This window comes from Pelecanus crispus, chromosome 1, assembly GCF_030463565.1.
Source record: "Pelecanus crispus isolate bPelCri1 chromosome 1, bPelCri1.pri, whole genome shotgun sequence".
NCBI classification, from domain to species: domain Eukaryota; kingdom Metazoa; phylum Chordata; class Aves; order Pelecaniformes; family Pelecanidae; genus Pelecanus; species Pelecanus crispus.
Window position 1 is genome coordinate 215337551 of NC_134643.1, and position 20329 is coordinate 215357879.

A 20329-nucleotide genomic window follows, 5' to 3' on the forward strand; every position below is an offset into this window, starting at 1 on the left:
AATTACAATCCCAGCCCTGACAGTGCTTTTGTTAGGAAGGACTATGATGTGAGCTAGCTGTTTATGTATACTTTTAGCTTCTATTTAAAAAAAATACTAGCTTTTATGATTGTCAAAAATCATAACTGTCCTTATACCATTACCCTCTTGAGTCTGCATAAAGAAAAAAAATCCAGCGGAAAAAAGAAATAAAAAGAGTTGGGAGATCATAGCAGTTGCCTAACTAAAGTCTTTGAGCTCAAAGTTCAGCCACCCCAAATTACTGCTGTAGCAAGCAGTAGAGAAAGGGAGAAAGACAGCTACCTGGGTATAGTAATTCTCATCTTAGTTGGTCTTGCCCATCTCCCCAGGTGACTCCCTCCCTCCTCTGGCTGTGGAGGAGAAAGTAACAGGCTGGATGTTGTGCCTCTGGTAGAAGCCTACTGTCAGATGGAGTGAATCATACCCCAAGACCTTAAGTGTGCACCAAACACAAAGGAGTAACTAGTCTGAGAAAGAAAGGGAGAAGATGGCTTTGGCAGCATTGTTTTAGATGATCCTGATCCCCTCAAGAACTTTTTGCCATGTCCAAAAGGAGGCTGTGCCAGCACTCAAGACACCGGTTGAAAATGTCCTGAAACAGACTGAGAAGACAGGCTAGAACTGCTGTCGTGCAAAAGGCAGAGGCAAGACTTGGCCACGGTTCAAATACATAGGCTCAGGTATAACACCTAGACCATCACCTGCTCTTTAAAGGACAGCAGTCAGCTCCCCACAATCAAGAAAGGCAGGAAAGACTGTGAGAAAAGCTCGATGTACCATAATAAACCCACCTGATTGCTAGACAGTAGTCCTTACCGGGAAGGACAAAAGAGAAGTAAATCCGTGAGTCAACACCCCGAGGAGAGCATTCACGGGGGAGTTCGCGTGGTGTGGGAGAGGGAGAACCTGAAAGGAGACAGCAACAGGCAATTAAGACCCATCATGGAGGGGCGGAGTGGCATTGATTTACTACAGAACACTTTCAAAGAAAGAGCACAAATGCTAAAGGGATGATAAGGTTACTGGATCTGGGATGGTGCAACAAAAGTGGAGAGAACACGCATCCAAAAAGACTTTAAAAGTCTATCTTTTTGAAGCAGGAAGAGCACATCAGAGTAGTCAAGGGCTAGGAGAATGCAGATGAAATGGGAACCGTGATATGAATGGGGTCGGGGGGCTGTGTAGTATCAAAAGCTGAATTAAAACTAGTTTGGAGGGTAGAAGCCAGAAAGGAGTAGTTACAGGCAGACTGGAGATGAGTCAAGGGGCGGGGGGGGGGAGGGGGGAAGAAATACCAGGAAAAAATTGGAGTTGGCAGTCAGTGAGAGAAGAGAAATTTAGCGATGACACCAAGGGCAAAACATATACAGATGCATCCGCAGAGGTTGTATTCCTCAACTGGGGCGACGTAAGGAGATCCCGTACGTGGCAGAGAAAGGCTGCAGGACAGCAGAGGCGTCTGCTTGAGCGGCTGGGATTTGGGGGAGGGATGGCTCATGGCAGGGCAAGAACAGGGGGGCCGGGCGAGACTGGGGTCCTTAGGGAGCATCCAGGCAAAGGCAGCAAAGAGCGCTGGAGCGAAGAAACACTAAAGCTGACGCTGGCCTTGGCATGGCTGCGAGAGGAAAGAAGGGCTCGTTCAGCTCGGGGGAGATGGGCGGCAGAGGGGAGGCGGGACAGCAGTAACAGCAGGCCGAGCGCGGCTCCCCGGAGCCTCGCACCGAGCGGGAAGCGCGCCCTGAGGGGGAGCCCGGACCCCCGGGGCGAGGCGGGGGGCGGCCGAAGGGGGACGCAGCCGGGAGCTGCCCCGCACTGCCCGAGCCTGCAAAAGCGCTGGCGGACGATCGCTGTGGCCCGCACCGGGCCGCCGCTAGCGCCTGACCGCACGTACCTGCCCCGCCGTCCGGGCTGCGCGGCGGCACTGCCCGCCCCCGCCGCGGGCCGCTCCCGGGGAGGGACGGGGAGGAGGAGGGACGGACGGACGCCCCCACGGACACCCCCAGCATGGCGGCGCCGGCCCTTTCCCTGCCTCCCGTCAGCCCGCGCGCCTCTCGCGAGCGCCCGGCGCTATTTAAGCCCTCGGGCGGCCATTTCGCGCCCTTTGCGGCGGCCATGCATGGAGAGGGGGGGAGCTGGGTGAGGGCGCGCTCAGCATCCGCCGCCATCCGCGGCGCTGGGGCGGCGGGAGCGCCGGCAGCGAGGGAGCCGGGTGAGGGGGGAAGAGCGGTGGCAGTGTCGAGTCGCGCCCGCTCGCCGAGCGCCTCCGCCGGGAAGGGCCCGGGGCAGGCCGGCGGCCGGGCCCGGCGGGGGTTGTCCTGGGGGCGGGCTGCGTGGCGGCCGTTGGTGAGCAGCGCTGGTGGGGCGTCCCCGGCCTCTGGTAGCTTGGTGGGTGCCCACGTACAAAATGTCTGCCGCGCCGCCGGCCCCAGCGCGGGGCTGGCAGCCGGGCCGGGGGGGGCGAGCCGTGTGTCTAGCGCTTGAGGTAAATGTTGGCGAGGTAATCGATGGTTCGTTTGGGAGGAGAGATGTTTGCGTGAAATAATCAGCCAGTTACACGTTGGTTGTTTTTCTTCCCGAAGGGATCGGTGTGGCGTGTCCGCTGTTCAGCATAGAGCTGCAGTAGAGGCGGTTAACGGTGCTGAGCTGCTAACTGTAAGTACCAGCCGCAGCCTGTGTGGCTGGGGTGCCGTCGTCGGGTGTGCTGCTGTGCTGTGAGGCTGTTCCGCTTCTGGGCGTTGTGTTTGTCAGGCCTTGGGTGAACCGGTGTTAGCGGTGTGCCTGCAGGGTCCTGGGCATAGGTGCCGGTTGGTGTCAAAAATCACCTTTCTTCACAGTGGAGGGCAGATTGGGCCCCCGTGCTGTTATTTTAAGTGCATTTGGGTGAGTTTAAGATCTAGTGTAGTTCTGAGCCTGCATTTAATGCCGTTTTGGAACGAAATACTTTCATTTTGAAAAATGTAGCGGGGTAGGTTCTGCCGTGAACAGTTAGACGATGCAAAAAGTCATCTAAATGTAGACTGCTTAAAAATCAGTCGCTGATGTATGGCTGCAGCAGATTTGTGGTGTTTTTATCCTCTCTGTTCTGAGAATAACTTGGAGATCACTGTGGCTGTATGGGTTAGAGAAGAAACGGAACTTGCTATTGTGAGCAGTCCATGGCTGTTCATGTTCTATAGCCATTTGTTTTGGCCTGCTATTCTTATTCTTTACTGCTAGTCCGTATGCATCTACTGTATTTTCAGACTTCTCAATTTGCTGTTGCATACTTTTGTCTTCCCATGCTTTTGGGAAGTTGCCTTCCTGAATCTGTGCAGTAACCTGTACTCTGAAGCATGAAACTGTTGTCCAGACAGCAGCAGATTATCTAAGGACATTAGATGAGTTTTGCTGTAGTGTCTTCAGATGCTAAATTGTGTGTAACTACATTTGAAATATTAATGGGTATGATGATGGGTTTGTGAAACTGTAAAAAGCACAGTAAAATTACAAAGATAGAGATCTACAGGGCTAGTAAATGACTAACAAGCAGGTAAAGTAACTTGAGGCTATTACCTAGGAAGGATGGGCTCCTCTGCTGTGTGTTTCAGTCCCTTTTATATAGACTAGGGCAGCTGAAGGGTAGATTGGGTTGTCTTGCAGATTCAACTGAAAGTTAATGTTTTGTTTATGGAGCTAGTCTCCATGTTGATTGATAACCAGTGAACAAAGGGCGGATAGATTGTTAGAGCAGGAGGCTTTAGGTATCATGTAGCTAGCAAAAGAACAGAGGGAAGGTGGCATTGCTTCTGGTGGTGACACTGTCTTAGATCAGTGAGTATTTGTCTATGAATTAAAACTGCAGTATCCTTACAAGTACAAGAAGCTGTTGGCTACATGTATGTGTACTTATTTAAGGGAAAACTTATTCCTAGTTGGGAGAGGGTTAAAACATTCAGAACTCATCTCTACAAGTTTCTGAATAATCTCATGCCACTCAGGTTAGCCTTGCTTTGAGCAGGAGTTGGACCAGAAGAGCTGTAAAAATCCCTTCTAACTTAAATTATGCTATGAATATCTTGAGATAAGTGGCTGCAACTTAACTGTTACTCTGAAGGTTAGTACCTATGCTGAAGTTTGCTCATAGATTGTTCTTGTAGCTTTACCCTGTTGGGGTAATTAAAGGCTTCTTTAATTCCTTGACTTCTCATTGATTTTTAGGGCAAACTGAAACATGACTGATACAGATGAATCCCAGGCTTCTGGCTCTGATTACCCTGATGCCCAAGAGCTAATATGCAGTCAGCAGAAAGAACAATATAAGGTACATGCATGTGAAACAAATACACAAATGGAGCGTTCATGTTCAAGGCAGAAGAATGCTGCTCCTGAGGAGTCTTCAGATCAGCTTAACGGTATATGTAAATCATCAGCTGCTTCAGCTGAAGTTATCCTGGACAGCAGTGATTCGGAAATGTGAGTTTTTATTTCTAGTTCATGTAGAGAATGTGTGTGATACATTGTAGAAGTATACATTCTTGTGAAAGTAAATATGGTTTCTTCTTTAGCAGCCTCTCTGCTGCTAGTGGCAGCGAATACCATCCTCAGCGCTCCATTGCAACTTCAAACCAAGAGAGAGCTCAACCTTCAAGGCAACAAGCAGAATCTACTGTGGGAGTGCCTGACAGTGAAAGTTCAGATTCTTCTCTGTCTCCTCAAAGTCCAGTGAAATCATCGGAAACTTCCAAAAAGCAGAAGTCAAAACTCAATTTGAAAGCCATTTTTGCCTATCACTTCAGGGGAAAGAAGTTTAAGGCTGCTGCACACCGAAGATACAAGGGTGGCTCAGGGAAGAAGAAGAAAAAGTATGAGAGCACACAGATGCCTACGGGGAGGCCGCCACTGACAGCATCACCACAAGAACAAAAGAGAAGGCTCCTAGATAGAGGTTTTCAATTCCCTTTTGTTGAAAAACACTATGGGAAGAAACACATTCCTTTAAAGATGGTTCTTGGCTATGAGGTGAGTCCTCTGTTTTGTGGGATGAATGTCTTATTTTCGTGTTTAGTCTAAAAAGAGTGAGTTTAAATTAGGTATCTTGGGCTTCTACTTGATGTGCTACAATGTAACAAATCTTTTTTTGTTAAACAGGACACTTGTTGTCTGTTTAATGCCTTTAAGACAAACACAGATAAAATACATGTGTCAATATTACCATTCAGTTGATAATAGAAATGCTTTATTTGCTTTATAGTGATATTTTTAAGATCTCACCTGATGCATTTTTCTTCAGCAAGCAGCTGCAAAGGGATATTTCCAGTACGTTGAAGTACTTAAATATGAAGAACATCTCAAAAAGGCTTTAAAAGCCCTTCAAGCTAGTGAAGACTTAGAAAGAGAATGTCTGGCAGTACGGAAACACAAATATTTAGATGATGAAGGCCCCATTTCCCCTATCCAGGAGACGAAGTAAGTTTGTCTTTATGTTTTTAGGTGGTATAAAACTTCCTTTTTTGTTCTTAACTAAAATACAAGTTTGTGTGTATACAGGTAGATGCATGACACCCCACCCCAGTCCCCCAGCTCTTGGTTACCCCCAGTCTGTTTGCTGGTGTGGAGAGGGCATCAGCACTGCTTTACCTGCAAATCCAAACAGCACCATGCAGGCTGCTGTAAAGAAAGCTGCCTCCATCCCAGCCAGACCAGTACAATCTGCTTCTGTTACAGCTGAGGAATTCAGGAGGTAGTACAGTTGCTTGTAGTAGCTTGCAATTTTTGCGACGGAGTTGTAGGTGTATGAAGTTCAGTTCCTATGCTGTCCTTTTTGCCTGTATCAACATTGCCTAATCTAAATGTGAATATCTGCTTATGAAAGCATTGTTTATTTTGGGAACAAAACACTCAGCCACTTGGGATTCTGTGCTTGTAAGTGTGACTTGGACCTTCTCACAGAATGAGATAATTTTAATCTAAAGACTGATCATTGTTTCAGGTGGTGATTTGTACTGTCTCATTAAAATGACATGATAGAAATGTTTTTAAAAAAAAAGGTATTGCCTGAAATTAGTTCCTCTATACTTATCCCAAATAAAGAAGGGGAGTGTTTTATGGCAGAGACTAAAGGATATTTTTTAATTTCCTTTTTACTTTACTAAGCATTGAAGTATCATTTTAGGTCTTTCTTTATGGTCAAACAGTTCACTTGCAATAAAGAGATCAGTAAATCAGCAAGAATACTTAATGTTGTAAATACATTCAGCAGCTTAAAACTAGAAAGCCTAAAAGGCAGTGTAAAGGTACAAAGCTGTCTTTTGGCTACTGTTTGCTTTAGTAATCACTTAAACTGCTAATTTATGTGAGTTGAAGTATTAGGGTGAGCCTTTTAAAATGAGTAAGAACAATTACTTTGCTCTCTTAAAAAAGAGCAGAAGAAACGAAGTTGTGTAGAATAAATGCAAGCCAGCTCATCGAGACGCTCAATTCTTTATATAAGATGAGTACTAGAAGACTTTCTAGGTTTTGGAGCCAGTACTCCTGGTGCCACTTGTTGAAACCATTGTACTAAAATGGCTTCGTCTCTTTCTTGGGGGGTTCTCTCTATCTCAAGAGAAAAACCTGTGGACAGTAGTGCAACTGAATTTCATACTTGTTTCATGGCAGTATGGAGATAGTATTTCTCAGTTACAGTATCAGGAAGATAGGTGTGCACTCCTTGTTAGCTGTGGCATATCTTATTCTCTTGGTTGTATTCAGCTTGTTTTCTGACTCGCTGACTTTCTAGCCTGGTTGCCAGTGTACTCCTAAACATCAATACTACTATTGATGTCTACTACTACATCTTTGTTCTGCTGCTATGTGCTGCTTCTGTCCTGCTGGTGTTGCTAGTGAGGATGTAATTCTGCTGTCAGAAACTTACTATTTGAGAACAACCTTATGTGGAAGCAGTGTTATCTTACACCTACAAGCTATAGCACTTCCATACACATTAAGAGAAACCAGGGATTGTGGTAGGAAAATAGTTCACGCATTTTAGGCTACTATAAAAGTACAGAGCTTGATTTGAATTTTTACATTTCAGTGATGATAACTGCTTGAATTCTGATAATCATGAGGACCTTGATGCCAGAGTAGTGGTGAGTAAATATTCCTTAACTGCAGAAACTCTCTAACCTTCTCTCTCTTCTGAGGTTAAAGAAATAGTACATAATGTTTTGAGTACTTAATTCTTGAGCTTAGATCCAGAGTTAACTGTGAATCCTGATCTGTAATACAGAGGGAAGTTGTTCTGAGAGTCCATGCTCTCCTCCTTGAAATAATGCTGGAATGTGTAGGAATTCTGGAGTTCTCTGAAGAGTTCTTAAAAGTTTGCAAAGTTACTACCAGAATCTTACCTTTAAAATACCTCAAAACTAGATTTGTGAATACTTCTGTCTTTTATTTTCTTAGGAGAATAGCTCTTTCATTATAAGCAGCAAAATTCCCAGTAAGAAAAAATCAAAGCCAGAAACGAAATGTGCAAAATCAACTGTAAAGTGATAGAAGTCGAGGAAGATGACTACGCTGCTGAGAACTTGGCTTCTGCAAGGTTCACCTCTGTGAACAGAAAACTAACAAATGAGGTGGCAGTGATCACTCTTCACATACCTTTTTCATGGCCTCCTTGGTTTAAAACACTGGTCTGAAGTCAGTGTTGAGCTATCAGCCAAGCAACCTAGTCAGATTTGGTTTAAGGTGAGTATATTGGGCTTGTGTCCGAGATGATTGCAAAACAAGTATAATCTGACTTTTTGGTAAGCTTTTACGTATCTTCTGTGCTGCCCTGTATCAAGTGTATAATATCCTTGATTCAGTGGCTGATAATCTTGCTGAAATGCTGGCTTCTGCAACTTGACTTCTTTTAACCAACGGATCATGGAATTTATGTAACTAAAAATAGGAAAACAATTCCAGATATTGTAACATAGCAGCACAGTATAGAAAAGTGTATGCATTTGCATGCTTACATATACATGCTCATGTTACAAAGGGTAATTTGGAGCCTTTCTCTTCCGTAGCTGACTTTTGAGTGGTACTTGAGGGATTATTCTTCTGTATCTTATGGAAATGCAGGTTATGCTTTGAAATACTTTGAGAGCTGAGTAAGGGTTGAAGACAGAATTGAAGTTTAATGCAAATCTTTGTGCCGACAGCAAAAGTGCAGAAGTGGTTAGTGAACTTGGACAAAAGTCTATTGCAAAATATGGTTAATGCGTTCAAACGACAATAAAATCAGTTTGTGTGATTGAGGTTGTCTATTCCATGCAGAATAACTTTTCAGAAAACTAGTTCTCTGCTCCTGAGTCTAATAAAATAATATGAAGTTAAGTTACCTTAAAAATAACTGTAGCAGCACAGTGAATCTTAAATTAAAAGATTCTTTTTCCCCTCTTGCACTCCTCTGTCCAGAATGGGGTCTGATGTGAACATGACTAAGCAGGAGATGAAAGCTGTTTATAATGACAGTACTTAACAAGCATTGCCCAAAATGCAAATACCTTTATCAAAGGTGTTTTAGACAGTTGGAAACATGACTAATTACTGTTTAGAAGTGGTCTAAATGTGGCTAACTCCTAGATGACATGGCTGTCTTGGTAGCAGTAGAAATAAAAACACTGTTTGAAAAATTTACCTGTGAATCAATAAGATGCAAATAACCAAAGGGTCATCTGTCTCACTCATAGTCTAATAACCACATCTCTGTCAGCAACAAACTGTCAGCAGGTAACAGTAGTCTGCAAACAGGGATGTTGTCAGAAAAAGACTTAGTGTCTGCTGGCTTAAATTCCTTCAACATGTAGTTGAGAGTCGGAGGAGATTTACAGTAGGTGCTATGTAGAATGAGAGCAGGTCAAGCTGCATTCCTTATATGCTTGAATTAAGGTCCCAAATCTTTGTAAAGGAAGTTTGGGGGTTCCCAGTTGTGACTTGGTAACTCAGGAGTGAGACTTGCAAAAATTACTCTTCAGTAGTTGAAGATCACATTTAATACTGGTCCAAAATTAATGGCTAAATGTAACTCTTTTAGGCATCTACCTGAGAAATACTCTATGGCTTGAAAGACTCATCCTGGATCTAGGAGTGGGGTTCTTGCTTGGTAAGGCGTAGCGAGGTGGTATGTGAGAGTCTCGCTCATTCTGCAGTTCATGTGATGAATTTTTCTGTTCAACTGCTGAGTGACTCAGAAATGAACTAAATTTTAATTCTGATTAGAACTGGATAAATATACATGAAAATCAGGCTTATTACAACTGTGAAACTGGTTGCTGAAACCTAGCTTTTGTCTTTAAGACTCTTCAGTTATTTGATCTTGCCTGATAGTTCTTACCACTTTACTTTTTTTCTTCTAGTTTATGTTGCTTTTGGAAGATAAAATGCTGCTCAGTTTTCTTGATGTGCAAGGTAAGCTGTTACTTGGTTTGCAGTTCCTGTTTTCTTCAGGTAGCTTTCTTGCTTTGCTTCACAGAATGTTTTGGAAAAAGTGTTTTATAGTTCAAGTACGAATACATTACAGTGTTTCGTAGCTATGAAACTTCCGTGTGAAGCTTCCAAGGTATTGAGGTCAGTGCGACATCTCTTATACCAGTCTGACCAAAATTAGAGCCTGCAGCCTCTACTTGAATGTAAACTTTTTGAGTTCTTTAATATCTGTATATTAAATGCAGTTTTGTTAGAAGTTAATATAGAAATACTTTGCTCTTACCTGATGTTGAATGCTGCAGGGCAGCTTAATCTATCTAATTTGGTTTGGGCACTACCTGGGATCATCTCTGCTGAAGGTGCTGGAGCACTACTGTACACTTAGTCTCCTGGTGGTGCCCCACCCACACTTTCTGTACCAGGTTGTATCATAAAGCTGCAGCTTCTGATTGCTTCCCTATGGCAAAATTTCATCTTAATGCACGTCCCGTGCAAGAACAGGAGGAACAGCAGAAAGAAGCTGGTAGTCTTGTATGTATATGTTCCTAAAGCTGTGAGACTTCTTCCTGTAGGATGTTACCAAGCTTGTGTGGCTTCAGGGGAGTATACGAAATAGCATGGAAGAAAACACTGTGTAAGATTACTGGACAGGAAAACATCTTTAACATGGGAAGCCCTGAGCTAAAGCTGGGCAAGTAATGAAACCTTACAAGAACATACTTAAGTAAGAGGATAGCAACAGGGCACCTTATTTGGCTATTGCTGTAGTAAAGGTACTGGACTAGATAATGTACTGGTCTGACACAGCATAAATTGTTCTTACAACAAGCATATCCGATATTGAACTTCTTGCCAGAGTTACCTGTCTCTAACAATAGAAAACACGGTAGTGGAAGGTGACAGTTACTAGTGGTAAGCATGTAGTAAACTGAGAAATAGCTTCAAATGTTGTTTCAAAAATAGTGGAAAAATGACGGCTGATGCATTCAGTCTGTTCCAGCACGTGTTCAGTTTTTGTCTGTTGCTGTAGACAAAAACCTGGAACCTAGTGCTTAGAAAAAACCCTTCTTTTGCAACCCACAGCTGATGAACATATTAGTTGTGTTACTTATATGAAGGGACAATATTTGCATGTATTCAAACAGCAATTCATTCAAATACTGATGAATCTGGGACATGAGCTTCGTGTTCCAGATTTGCAGTTCAGTTATATCGATTTCTTTCCAGACTTTGCAGATGAACACACCAGCTCTGCAGCGGTGAGCAGTTGCAACTTTTCTGAAGTGCTTGAATTCTTACAGCTGTTTGCTGGCCTTCTGATGTACAAATCTATTACTTTGGTGGACTTCTGTGGAGTGTGTTACCAAAAGAGGTGAGCTTTGTGTTTCTTCTGCACTTCAGCATAAGAGTATTAGATTTCTTCAGACAAGTACTATTTCCACAGCAAGTAATCAGACTAATTTGTGCACTGTATGGTATCTGCACCCAGCAGTATCTTCCTGATGGGGTGTTCAAAAAGCAGTGCTACAGTATTTCAGCAGCTGGCATCGTTGGTTTTCATGCAGATGTGCTTGTTAAACTTGGTATTTCTGTTGAAACAAGTAGATTGAAAGTTTCTTTGGGAAGCTTGTCAGTTACAACTTTAAAGAACTGTTGAACTGTTAAGGGATAAAAGCATAGTTAAATCAATGACCTTGTTCCAAAATATTTCTTAAAGGGGAATTCCTGCAATGTCTGGAACACAGTGGAAAGCCTCTACTTAAGGGTAAGTATTGAGGAAATGGTTGCTTTTTACTAGGTGGTGGTCGTTGGATGAGGATCATAAAAGCTCAAGCCTTAGCTTTTTGGTTGCCTTTTTACAAAGAAGCAATATTTTAATCTGAAACACAAATCCAAGTGTCAGAAGGCAGCTAGTGACGTGTTTGGTTTTTTATGTTAACTGGCTAGGCTTCAAAATGAGAAGCTGTTCTACAGATGTTGTGAAGAGTTAATTGTTATGCCTCGTTATTCAGCAAATAGGCACAACTCACTGTGTGTCTGAATTGAAAAACGTGGCTAGAGGAGTAACAGGTTATGCTTTCCTCACTGTAAAGTTAATTGCAGTGGTGACAATGAGACCTGTAACAGGTTTACTTAGTGGGACAATAATGCAAACACAGTTCAAAATGCAGCTACTGAAAATCCCAAGGATTAGCTTGTTTTGATGTTTTTTTGAATTCTGCATCCTGCCTACTAAAGGAAGTAGAGTTAGCAGGTAGAGGAAAAATACATACAGTGCTGCATTCTTGTAGATGGTTTATTAATAAAGAGCATATTTGTAAGCTGTCTTAAAATAGTATCTCATATGTGTTTTCTTTACATCACAGTACCAGCTGACTGTTAGGTAACTCCCTTAGTTCTATCTTGTGCTCCACTTTCTTAAATTGCAGATAGATTTTGTTGGTAGTTGTGTGATAGAGTGGGCCATGGCTCTGATTTCAAAAGAAATGCTTTGTTTTGGTGTTGGCATTCAGACAGCATAACTGTACTACAGTCTGCCTGCTTCATATTCAGTACAAAAGTGCCAAAGTCTTCATAAATTACTAAAATACTGAAGAAACTTGGAACTGTTACTCAGATACAACAATTTACTTCTTTTTAGGAAGTCCACATGATAGTCCAGTCTGAACTAGCATCTTGGTAAGTTAGTGTGATACTGTGTTTTACCCCTTGCCTGTTGCAGGTTAGCTGGCTTTTCTTTAACTTGGTGAGCTGGTTATATTGCTGATTTTTCTTACTGAGAAGATGCAGTGTTGCTTTGGAAAACATAAGAGCTTATCTTCCCCCACACTTGAGAATGCTGTGAGAAAATTGTTGTGATGATTGGCAAAATGTTCAACTGCTCTGAAGAGAGTGAGTGAGAATAGCCTTTCTGAACAAATCTACTACATGAGTGTCCTTTTCATGTCACTTTATTCTGGGCATCTGAGTATTTGACACAGTGTTTTGTGTTGGTGAGCAAAGATCATGACTCTGTGACTTTCTTTTTAAAATAAACAGGAAATTAAGAGCTGCCAAATTAAATAGGATAATATTAAGACATTACAGGAGCTTTAAGTGTGATTCCAAATAGAGGCTAGGAGGGATGCTGGTGGTGGGTAGAACCACTTAAGTACTGCTCTAGGTTCTGCTGGTTTGTATGCGCATACATGTCAGTTTATCTTGCTTTTTTCAGGTGGTATCTAATCAGAGAAAATGGGAGAAGAAACACAGGATGCCATTTCACAGAAATCTGAAGCCCCTTCTAGGGTTAGTATGACATCTGAGGTTCTGCATATTCCTTCATGATTGAGGGGCTCTGTTTTTCAGTGGCTGGAAGTCTATATCAAATCAAGCTTGCTGACTTGTGGAGGGTTTCAGGGACTTGTTTCAGCACTATATTACTGTATTCTAACATAGCACTCACTATGTTAAGTGGAGAATTAAATTAACTTTGATTTGTCCAAAGAACACACACAAATTTCTCAGTCAAAAAGGAGGTGATAGCTTAACTGCTTAAACTGATAGTTTTACTTCTACAAGTAAGTTAACACTTAGCAGGAAAGTTATAGGGAAGATTCTGTTTGAATACGATTTAGTTAAATTCCCTTTGTTGTTTGCCTTTCAGGTAACATTAACTTTTAATGTTAAAACTGTTGCTAATATGAAGGCATTACTAAGGATGTTACTTCATCCTCCCCAACTGCTGGTGTACCATTTACCCTCCTCCTTCCCCTGAATGTCTTGAAACAAGTTAAAAAGACACTTAGTAGGATCTGTATGAGAACTTTACAGTCTGCTTGATTTTTATCTGTTGTGTTAGTTTATAGTACCAGAAATGTTGAGGTCTATCCCGATAGGATCTCCTCTGTAGGTTCGTGTCGTTGGAAATGCCTCACAGAATAAACTTGTGGTTTCGCTTTACCCATTGAACTACCTGTTAGCTCTGTGGGATAAAACTGCAAGACAAATCTCTGCAGACCTAGCATCCTAGGAACTGTAATAATGCATTATGTTCCCCTTTAGGTACTGACTTACGCCTTTGATGCAAATGCAAGAAACAAGTCAAGTAGAAAAAGCTTGGTAGGAGTCAAAAGCTGGTGTATTCTGGGACTTCAGGTGTAACCAATGTGTTGGACTGCCAGCTGGGTTTTTGTGTAGGTACCTGATTTCTAACACTATTTCTTGTGGTTTGAGTTTTCTGGATGGCTTGAAACACTCTATTCCCCCTTTGGTCACGAAGGGATTTCTTGTTTTGGTGGCTGTAGGTAAGAATAGATAGGACTGGTGTCTGTCTGAACCTGGCAATGACTTCATAAACTGCTGCATTGCTGTTCTGTGTCAAGTGGATGCTTGATAGCTTCACACTGAGCAGCAATATTGTGTTTTGTGTCTGTAAGTTTCTGAGTTTAAAGAGTTAATCTCTGAGCAGCTCAGCCAGTTTACTACTATACCATTGGAATTCTTGGCTTCTGTTCTATAGAATATGGAGTTTAAAGTAAAGCAAAATATTCTGGAAGAAGTATAAACCCTTCATGGTAGGAATATATAAAAGAATTCTGAAGCTGCTGTTCCTATTAGATGAAATTCATGGAGTCTGTTTTCCTCCTTAGTTGCATGGCAGCTTTTGGGAAATGTACAGCAATTTAGCTTATCACTAGGCTCTAACTGGTGCATACAGAAAAGCTTGAATGTTTAAGTGAGCAGTGGTGGATGAAGAACTACTGCAGCTCTTGCACTGCATGGTATCTGCACCCAGCAGCGTTCTCCTGATGGGATGTTCAAAAAACAGTGCTACAGGAGTTCAGCATTCGGCATCGTTGGTTTTCAGTCTGCTGTGTCTGTTAAACCTGGTATTTTTGCTGATACAGTCTTTGTCCTCTTCAGGGATTTGAGTGTACTTGCTTTCTATTTTACATTCCAGTGTGAGAACTGGATACTGGCCTCTGGAACTTGGCAAATGTGTTCAGTTTTGTTTGTGTGTTTTGTTTTTTAAATAAACAGGTGCTCTAGGCTGCTGAACAATTTGAATTTTGCTGTGTTAAAAGAAAATTAATGGAAATGCTGTGGAAAGTAACCTGTTTGACAGGTAAGCACTGAGTTACTTGTCAGTTCAGATGGCTTCATGCTACTTTACAGTTTGTGTGTTAACTTGGTATGACTCCAGAACACTGAAAACTCAATAAAACTGTTCTAGACCAGTTTATTAATGGTTGTCTGATAGCAGAGGTTGCTGGGCAGTGATCACCCCAGATTAGGCAGTATCTGGACGGGCTGCTTATCTGCAAGTTATTCTTCTGTGTTTATATATACTTCAAATGGATGTCACAGAGTTGCGCAGCAAATTGTAGTACTAGTTTCTGAAGCAAAGACTGATACAGGTTGTGAGGAATTCCTCTGTATTTGAAGCTTTTAACAGATTCTGAGCTTGTTGGTACACAGCTTAGCTTACATATTGGCATGACTGCTTGGTCATTAATGAGAAAGGATGGGCAACTTGAATATTGATTTAAATTCCAGATTTAAGTTGGTGGTAACAGCAGTGAGAGCAGCCGGTCATGACCAAGGCTGCTAGGATGTTACTGTTCCTGGTATGTTGTGGACATGACCGTAAAGCAAACCCATCAGACTCTTGAATTGCCATGTGACATGGCGCTAAGTCTGCTGGAAACAAAGCTTTAGTCTAGGTCAGAGACCCAGTGCTCCCCCCTGCTGCTGTTCAGACGACAGCAAGCTCCTGCAGAGGTGCAGGGATGTGGCTGTATCCTTGGGCACCTCTGACACCTGAGGGGAGACAAAAGGCTGCTCCATGTAGTTTACATCCAACTTCTGTTTGTTATAACTTCACTTAACCTAACCAAATCTGACTTTAACCCATAGCATCTGCTACCAAGTCACTGCAGGCCAGAGGGGTGAGGAACACCACCTGAGTGCCACCAAAGCGAGTCTGAAGGTAAGAGTGCTTGGCAGCATTGCTGGTACTAAAAAGAAATTCAAGGTCACTTCAAAGAGGGTTTGCGTGGCTGAAAAACCAGCAGCTCTTAACGCGGTGACCACATATTGAAATCCTCTGCAGGATGCCGTGGACACTTGGTGTGTGCTATGGTCTATTTATGAGGAGATACACCTTAGGTAGTGAGGCCTCCTGGAGTCAGAAAGGATGCTTACCTGCTGCTCTCAGGTTTTTTGAGATGCTGATGTAGGGAAGAGGTTGCTCAGGTTCATTCTGAAACCAGCTGACTTTGGCAGTATGTGAAGCTGGAGAAAACAGGGTGATACAGTTGTGGCATGAGCAGTCTTGTGACTTAATTGCTGCTGCCTTTTCCCTTGGTAATAAGGCATATTCCTAGAGCTGCATGGAAGTCTTAGAGTAGGGAATCCTGGAACAACTAAGTGAGGGAGGATAGAAGTGCAGAAAATTATGATAGTTGGGGAGCTGGCATTGGAAAGCATGCTTTTGCCCCTTAACCATTTAGTAAGGGGTGTATGCATGTTCCCTGCATTACTGCTTTTATACCAGCACCATGTCCTGAAATCAAATTGCTTCAGACTAGAGGAGGACATGTTATGCTAAGTGTGAGGAAGATGACAGTTCAAATGGCTTTTGAGTAAAAGTGCTAATGGATGCTTTTTGTCTCTCAGGTCCTGGTGATGTTGCTGCAAACCTGCTGCAAAGAATGGCACAGCTCTTCCAAATTGGGAAGGGGCCTTATCTAGAGTGTTTACTGCAGTCATTTAGAATTAAACATTCATTCTGACTTCCCTTACTGCTTTGCAAATGGAAATAGTGCATGTTATTTGGAAACCAGTTCAGAAGCACAGGGAGCCTTACCCCTTACCCCTTCAGTTGTGACTTGTCTGTTTTGCCCTCATGGGAGATCTGGTGGCAAAGCTTAGGATGGATACGTAGCTGCCTGCTGGGTGTTGCAGAAGAGCTAACTACCCTGAGTGGATCAAGTTGTAATTTGACTGGAGAAGGCTTTGTCAGCTGTCCCTGTCACTGAACTCCACTGTACTGAAGCTCTGGAGAGGTATTCTTCCTGTACGGAATGTCACAGTGTTTAAATAAAACTGATGTCTGAAAGCTGCAGCCTGGGATTATTTCCTGTTGCTATACTGTAAGCAAATAAAGGAGGGGTGAGTAAATCATGGTGATCACCCACAGCTTGCTGCTAGCAAAGCACAGTCTTGGTCTCTTCCCTTCTGATCATACCACTAGGGTAAAGATGAGAGAGACTATACATACCATACCTTTAACCTTTGCACTGCAAAAAGCCTTCACCTCACATCACTCCACAGAGTGACAAGCTGGTTTTGTCTTATGCTCTTTACTTGGAGAGCAGTAACAAATTGCTTTAGTTACTGCAGTACATGCAGCTGCACCACAGACTGATTTTTTTCTTCAGTGAAAACAAGCCTAAATTTGTAGTTAAATTGCTCATCAAAAATAAGCTTTTTAAGACTTGCCTCTGCTCTATTTTAAACAGGACCAGATTTAACAAAATTGCCCTGCTATTCCACCTGCTGATAACCAAATTCAATTCAATAGCAAAAGTTGAGCTTTCAGATTGTGCTGCTGATGTAATTACTTAGCTCTGAAGTGGAGCTCAGGAAACTTGGCTAGAACTACATTTGGAAGTAGTAGCAGTATGAGGTTTTTATTCTCTTGTTTTCAGGTGCTTTAAGGTGTACCTCTTGACTGCAGGAACCCACACTTCCTAATCTTAAATCACAGTGTAAAGAACAGATTAGAATTTCAACATGACAGAAGAAATTAATGCCTTGCATCCTGGCGCTTCAAGTCATCTTAAAAAACCACTTTATTTGAAAATGTTTTATACATATATATTACAAAAGTTAGTATGATCTCCCTTTAAAACACTAATGCACATCAAAAAAGGCTTTTCACAATGTCAAACCATGTTTAATCTTCTGTAGTGATCTCAGTAAAACATTAGATTTTGTTTACCTACAGGTTTCCTGCAGCTTAAAGCTGAAGATTCCTAATGGCTCCACAATTAATGAAGTGTGCAGTATTCAGCATCTCTTGGATTGTACTAAGACAGTAGTGTTCCTTGTTGCTCAACATCTTTGGCCAGTTACGGTGCTTTCCAAGACTTCTTGGCTCGTAGCTTTTCCAGCATTTTCTGCAAATAAACAGTGAGACTAGGGCAGTGTCGCATAAGGGATTACACTACAACCAGCATAGTTGGGTGGGCACAACTGCAGCACTGCTCCTGTGTAACCTGAACATCAGTAATGGACAGCATGAGTCTGGACAATGGGTTCAGTACTGTTCCAAAAAGCCCACAGATTTCAGGGCAAAGGTGTGCTTATTTCTCTTACTTTCTGTTAATTATGGAGTCTGTAAAGCAATATAAAAAGAGCAGCAATTTATTCCACCGCAAAAAGGTTAGATTTGGGCCTGGAGCCCCTAGTAGCAGTCCTGGCCTGTCAGGGTCACCAAGCATTTCCTTCCTTCAGTTGTCTGAGGCACAGCAAGGGGACAGAGAATTAACAACTTAGGTCCTCTTGTTCAGCCCCCTGTTCTAGAGCAACCACAGGCAAACCCAGACCAGATTCTTGCAACCTTAAGTTCAGGTGTGCTCAGCCAGGCAGAATCTTAAAGTTACCTAGAGTAGCCAAAGCAGCCAGAAAAAAAAGAGACTGCCTTATAATGGAAATTCAGTCAAGTTTGGACTAATGAAAAACCCCTCTCATTCTTTTGCCAAGTAGACTTTCTAGCAGCTGGAATCCCTAATGGCCCTTTTGCTTAACCTAAAGTCACCAGAAAACTTCAGCCTGAGGCAGACACCCCTTAGAGAAAATTTCAGCCCTAGGAGTTACTTCATATTAGCAAGCAGCGTCATGGCGTTGACAAGGAAATTCTTAAGTGGGATACACCAATAGCATCACTTAAAACCCACACTGGTCTGATGGTCTCTGTTTCAGCTGCCCTCACCACAGAACTATGTCTCAATTAGTCTGATTAGAAGCTCAGTGATTAGAAGCTCAGTGAAGTCATGAGAACTAACCAGGTAAGAAGACAGTGTAGTAGGTGATTACCTTTTGAAACTCTTTAGCCTTTTCTCTGTTTTTAGCATAAGTTTCTTGCCTTGTTTTTTCTTCCTTTCTGATTTTTACTTCTGCAAGTTGATGATAAAGTCTGTCAAAACAGCAGGAAAAAAATTGTATCTTGTCAGGAAGGGAAGCGGCAAAGGAGAAGTGAGTTAGCAGGCTTAGAGGTTTATACTATCTCAATTGATAGAAATTAAAACAGGAAATGGACTCAGCTCTCCAATAATCCAGAATCACTTCAAATTCCTCTTTGCCTGCCTGTGTCTAACACGCCCAGATCAGGAGTTGTGTTTGCACCTTACCATTATTAAGTTCCCAAGTATAATTTTGAACTTTGTTGCAAGTTTAATCTCCTTTCATGCCTTGCCTTGGCACAGCTGACTTGGCATTAGGAACGGAGCAGCTGACAGCTCTGCAAGGGAATTTCCCAGCAGGGACCTGTACCAAACACAAGGTCCTCCCTCCCACCTTTCAGTATTAAGCAGCACTCCCCTAGGGTCCAACTGGAAGATCACAAACTCTGCTCTGATCAGTAGCTTTCACAAGACAAACTACTTCTGTTTTTTCAGTCCATACTTCTCCCATTTGTGTTCATGCAATACCTTGAGGTACGCTGGTGCATTTCCATTTCTCCAGACTTCCTGTCCTCTGGGGAAGACACTTTCACTTCTCCTACTTTCTTCAACTGATTGGCAACTGCACCTTTTTTTTCTTTTAAAAAAAAAAAACCAACTCTTAAATCTCTACTCCAGCTAACTCAAAAGCGTGAGAGGTTTCAAAGACTTTTCAATGACACTACAAAAAAAAGAAACAGGCTAGCAGAATGGACACAGTGGAGTGCTGAAAATAAATCTTCATAGTCCCACTCATAAGGCTGCTGCCGGTACTTGAAACCAGCCCTGCTTCTCAACAGCCAACTTCCAGCTCCCCATCAGCAGACATTAGAGACACATCAGTTCACTTAATATGGTTGTTCTTTGATAAACAACTACTATTTGCACAGAGACAGCCTATGACCACAAACACATGGGCAGACTGTGAAAATATGAACAGGACCCATAAGAGCCTTTATGACACTGAAGAGGAAGCCAGACGGAGGAGGGGGGGAAAGCAGCTCCCCACATCCCTGAGAATATCCCAGTCTGCAATAGCAAAGATGCGACAAATGTGAAATCTGTTTGTTCATATAAAACAGCAACTAAAAGGATACCTAATGCTATGTCTTGTCCTCAGACAAACATACCAGAGATAAAAGATTGCTTTTGCCTGTTTAACTTCTCAGACTTTCCTCTTTGAAACTGTGTGGCTTCTGGCTTTTCATTTTTTCTCTCTTTATTTTTTATTTCTTCCACTCTTTTCAGAGATTTCTGGATGAAGTTCTTCTTTCTTTTTAAAAAAGATTCTTGTAAATTTTCTGGTGTAGAAGCAAATTCCAGCAGCATCACTGTGAAAGAATGAAAAGTCTGAACATTTCTCACTAGAGATGATACTGCTTATTGCTAGAAGTCATGCATTACAATGTATTTCTCCTAAAATGCTGAGCTTGACGACTATTGTAAACTGTACTAGGAGAACGACTTTGTGAATGATGAGTAATCTTGCAAAACAAGCAGCAATTCAGACCTATGGAATCTAATCACAGTATTTGTTACAGTTTTAGGTACTGCATCAAAAACATCTTGACACGTCAAAACATATCAAAGACCTGAGAAGTCCCTAACACTGTTAAGTTCTGCCAATTCCTGTCTTTCATGTTTCTGCTGTTCATCTTGGACAAAAA

The 20329-nt window shown here is 42.4% G+C and overlaps 3 protein-coding genes and 8 non-coding genes across 12 annotated transcripts in view; 10 read left to right on the top strand and 1 right to left on the bottom strand.

Annotated features, from left to right (window-relative positions):
- MRE11 (MRE11 double strand break repair nuclease) overlaps positions 1 to 20329 on the top strand; it is a 277276-nt gene that overhangs the window by 225904 nt on the left and 31043 nt on the right. The gene's annotated exons all lie outside the window — the stretch shown is intronic.
- On the top strand, positions 4225 to 7560 carry TAF1D (TATA-box binding protein associated factor, RNA polymerase I subunit D). The gene is made up of 5 exons (XM_009479854.2): positions 4225 to 4473; positions 4566 to 5019; positions 5291 to 5466; positions 7076 to 7130; positions 7444 to 7560. The coding sequence occupies exons 1-5, from the start codon at positions 4232 to 4234 to the stop codon at positions 7531 to 7533; spliced, it is 1017 nt and encodes a 338-aa protein (XP_009478129.2). The 5' UTR covers positions 4225 to 4231; the 3' UTR covers positions 7534 to 7560.
- LOC142597228 (small nucleolar RNA SNORD5) lies at positions 9176 to 9247 on the top strand. The gene has a single exon (XR_012832045.1). It is a non-coding gene; the product is annotated as a small nucleolar RNA SNORD5 (small nucleolar RNA).
- On the top strand, positions 10452 to 10578 carry LOC142597221 (small nucleolar RNA SNORA40). The gene has a single exon (XR_012832038.1). It is a non-coding gene; the product is annotated as a small nucleolar RNA SNORA40 (small nucleolar RNA).
- On the top strand, positions 10918 to 11056 carry LOC142597212 (small nucleolar RNA SNORA8). Its single transcript, XR_012832029.1, has one exon. It is a non-coding gene; the product is annotated as a small nucleolar RNA SNORA8 (small nucleolar RNA).
- On the top strand, positions 11451 to 11582 carry LOC142597215 (small nucleolar RNA SNORA1). The gene has a single exon (XR_012832032.1). It is a non-coding gene; the product is annotated as a small nucleolar RNA SNORA1 (small nucleolar RNA).
- Positions 12302 to 12374, top strand: LOC142597211 (small nucleolar RNA Z40). Its single transcript, XR_012832028.1, has one exon. It is a non-coding gene; the product is annotated as a small nucleolar RNA Z40 (small nucleolar RNA).
- On the top strand, positions 13312 to 13443 carry LOC142597218 (small nucleolar RNA SNORA18). The gene has a single exon (XR_012832035.1). It is a non-coding gene; the product is annotated as a small nucleolar RNA SNORA18 (small nucleolar RNA).
- Positions 14206 to 14344, top strand: LOC142597213 (small nucleolar RNA SNORA8). The gene has a single exon (XR_012832030.1). It is a non-coding gene; the product is annotated as a small nucleolar RNA SNORA8 (small nucleolar RNA).
- On the top strand, positions 15468 to 15597 carry LOC142597214 (small nucleolar RNA SNORA25). The gene has a single exon (XR_012832031.1). It is a non-coding gene; the product is annotated as a small nucleolar RNA SNORA25 (small nucleolar RNA).
- CEP295 (centrosomal protein 295) overlaps positions 17542 to 20329 on the bottom strand; it is a 45953-nt gene continuing 43165 nt past the window's right edge. For both annotated transcript variants that reach the window (XM_075727546.1, XM_075727547.1), the window contains exons 26-29: positions 19793 to 19993; positions 19152 to 19260; positions 18538 to 18637; positions 17542 to 17618 (exon numbers count right to left, since the gene is read on the bottom strand). In XM_075727546.1, the coding sequence (XP_075583661.1) occupies positions 17571 to 17618; positions 18538 to 18637; positions 19152 to 19260; positions 19793 to 19993 (458 nt within the window). In that variant the 3' untranslated portion in view covers positions 17542 to 17570. The remainder of the gene's footprint in view (positions 17619 to 18537; positions 18638 to 19151; positions 19261 to 19792; positions 19994 to 20329) is intronic.

Excerpts from the sequence above, each read along its gene's own strand:
- TAF1D (XM_009479854.2), top strand. The coding sequence starts at position 4,232 with ATGACTGATACAGATGAATCCCAGGCTTCTGGCTCTGATTACCCTGAT. Across the intron at positions 4,474-4,565 it reads GACAGCAGTGATTCGGAAAT|CAGCCTCTCTGCTGCTAGTG; the intron begins GTGAGTTTTTAT and ends TTTCTTCTTTAG. Across the intron at positions 5,467-7,075 it reads TCCCCTATCCAGGAGACGAA|TGATGATAACTGCTTGAATT; the intron begins GTAAGTTTGTCT and ends TTTACATTTCAG.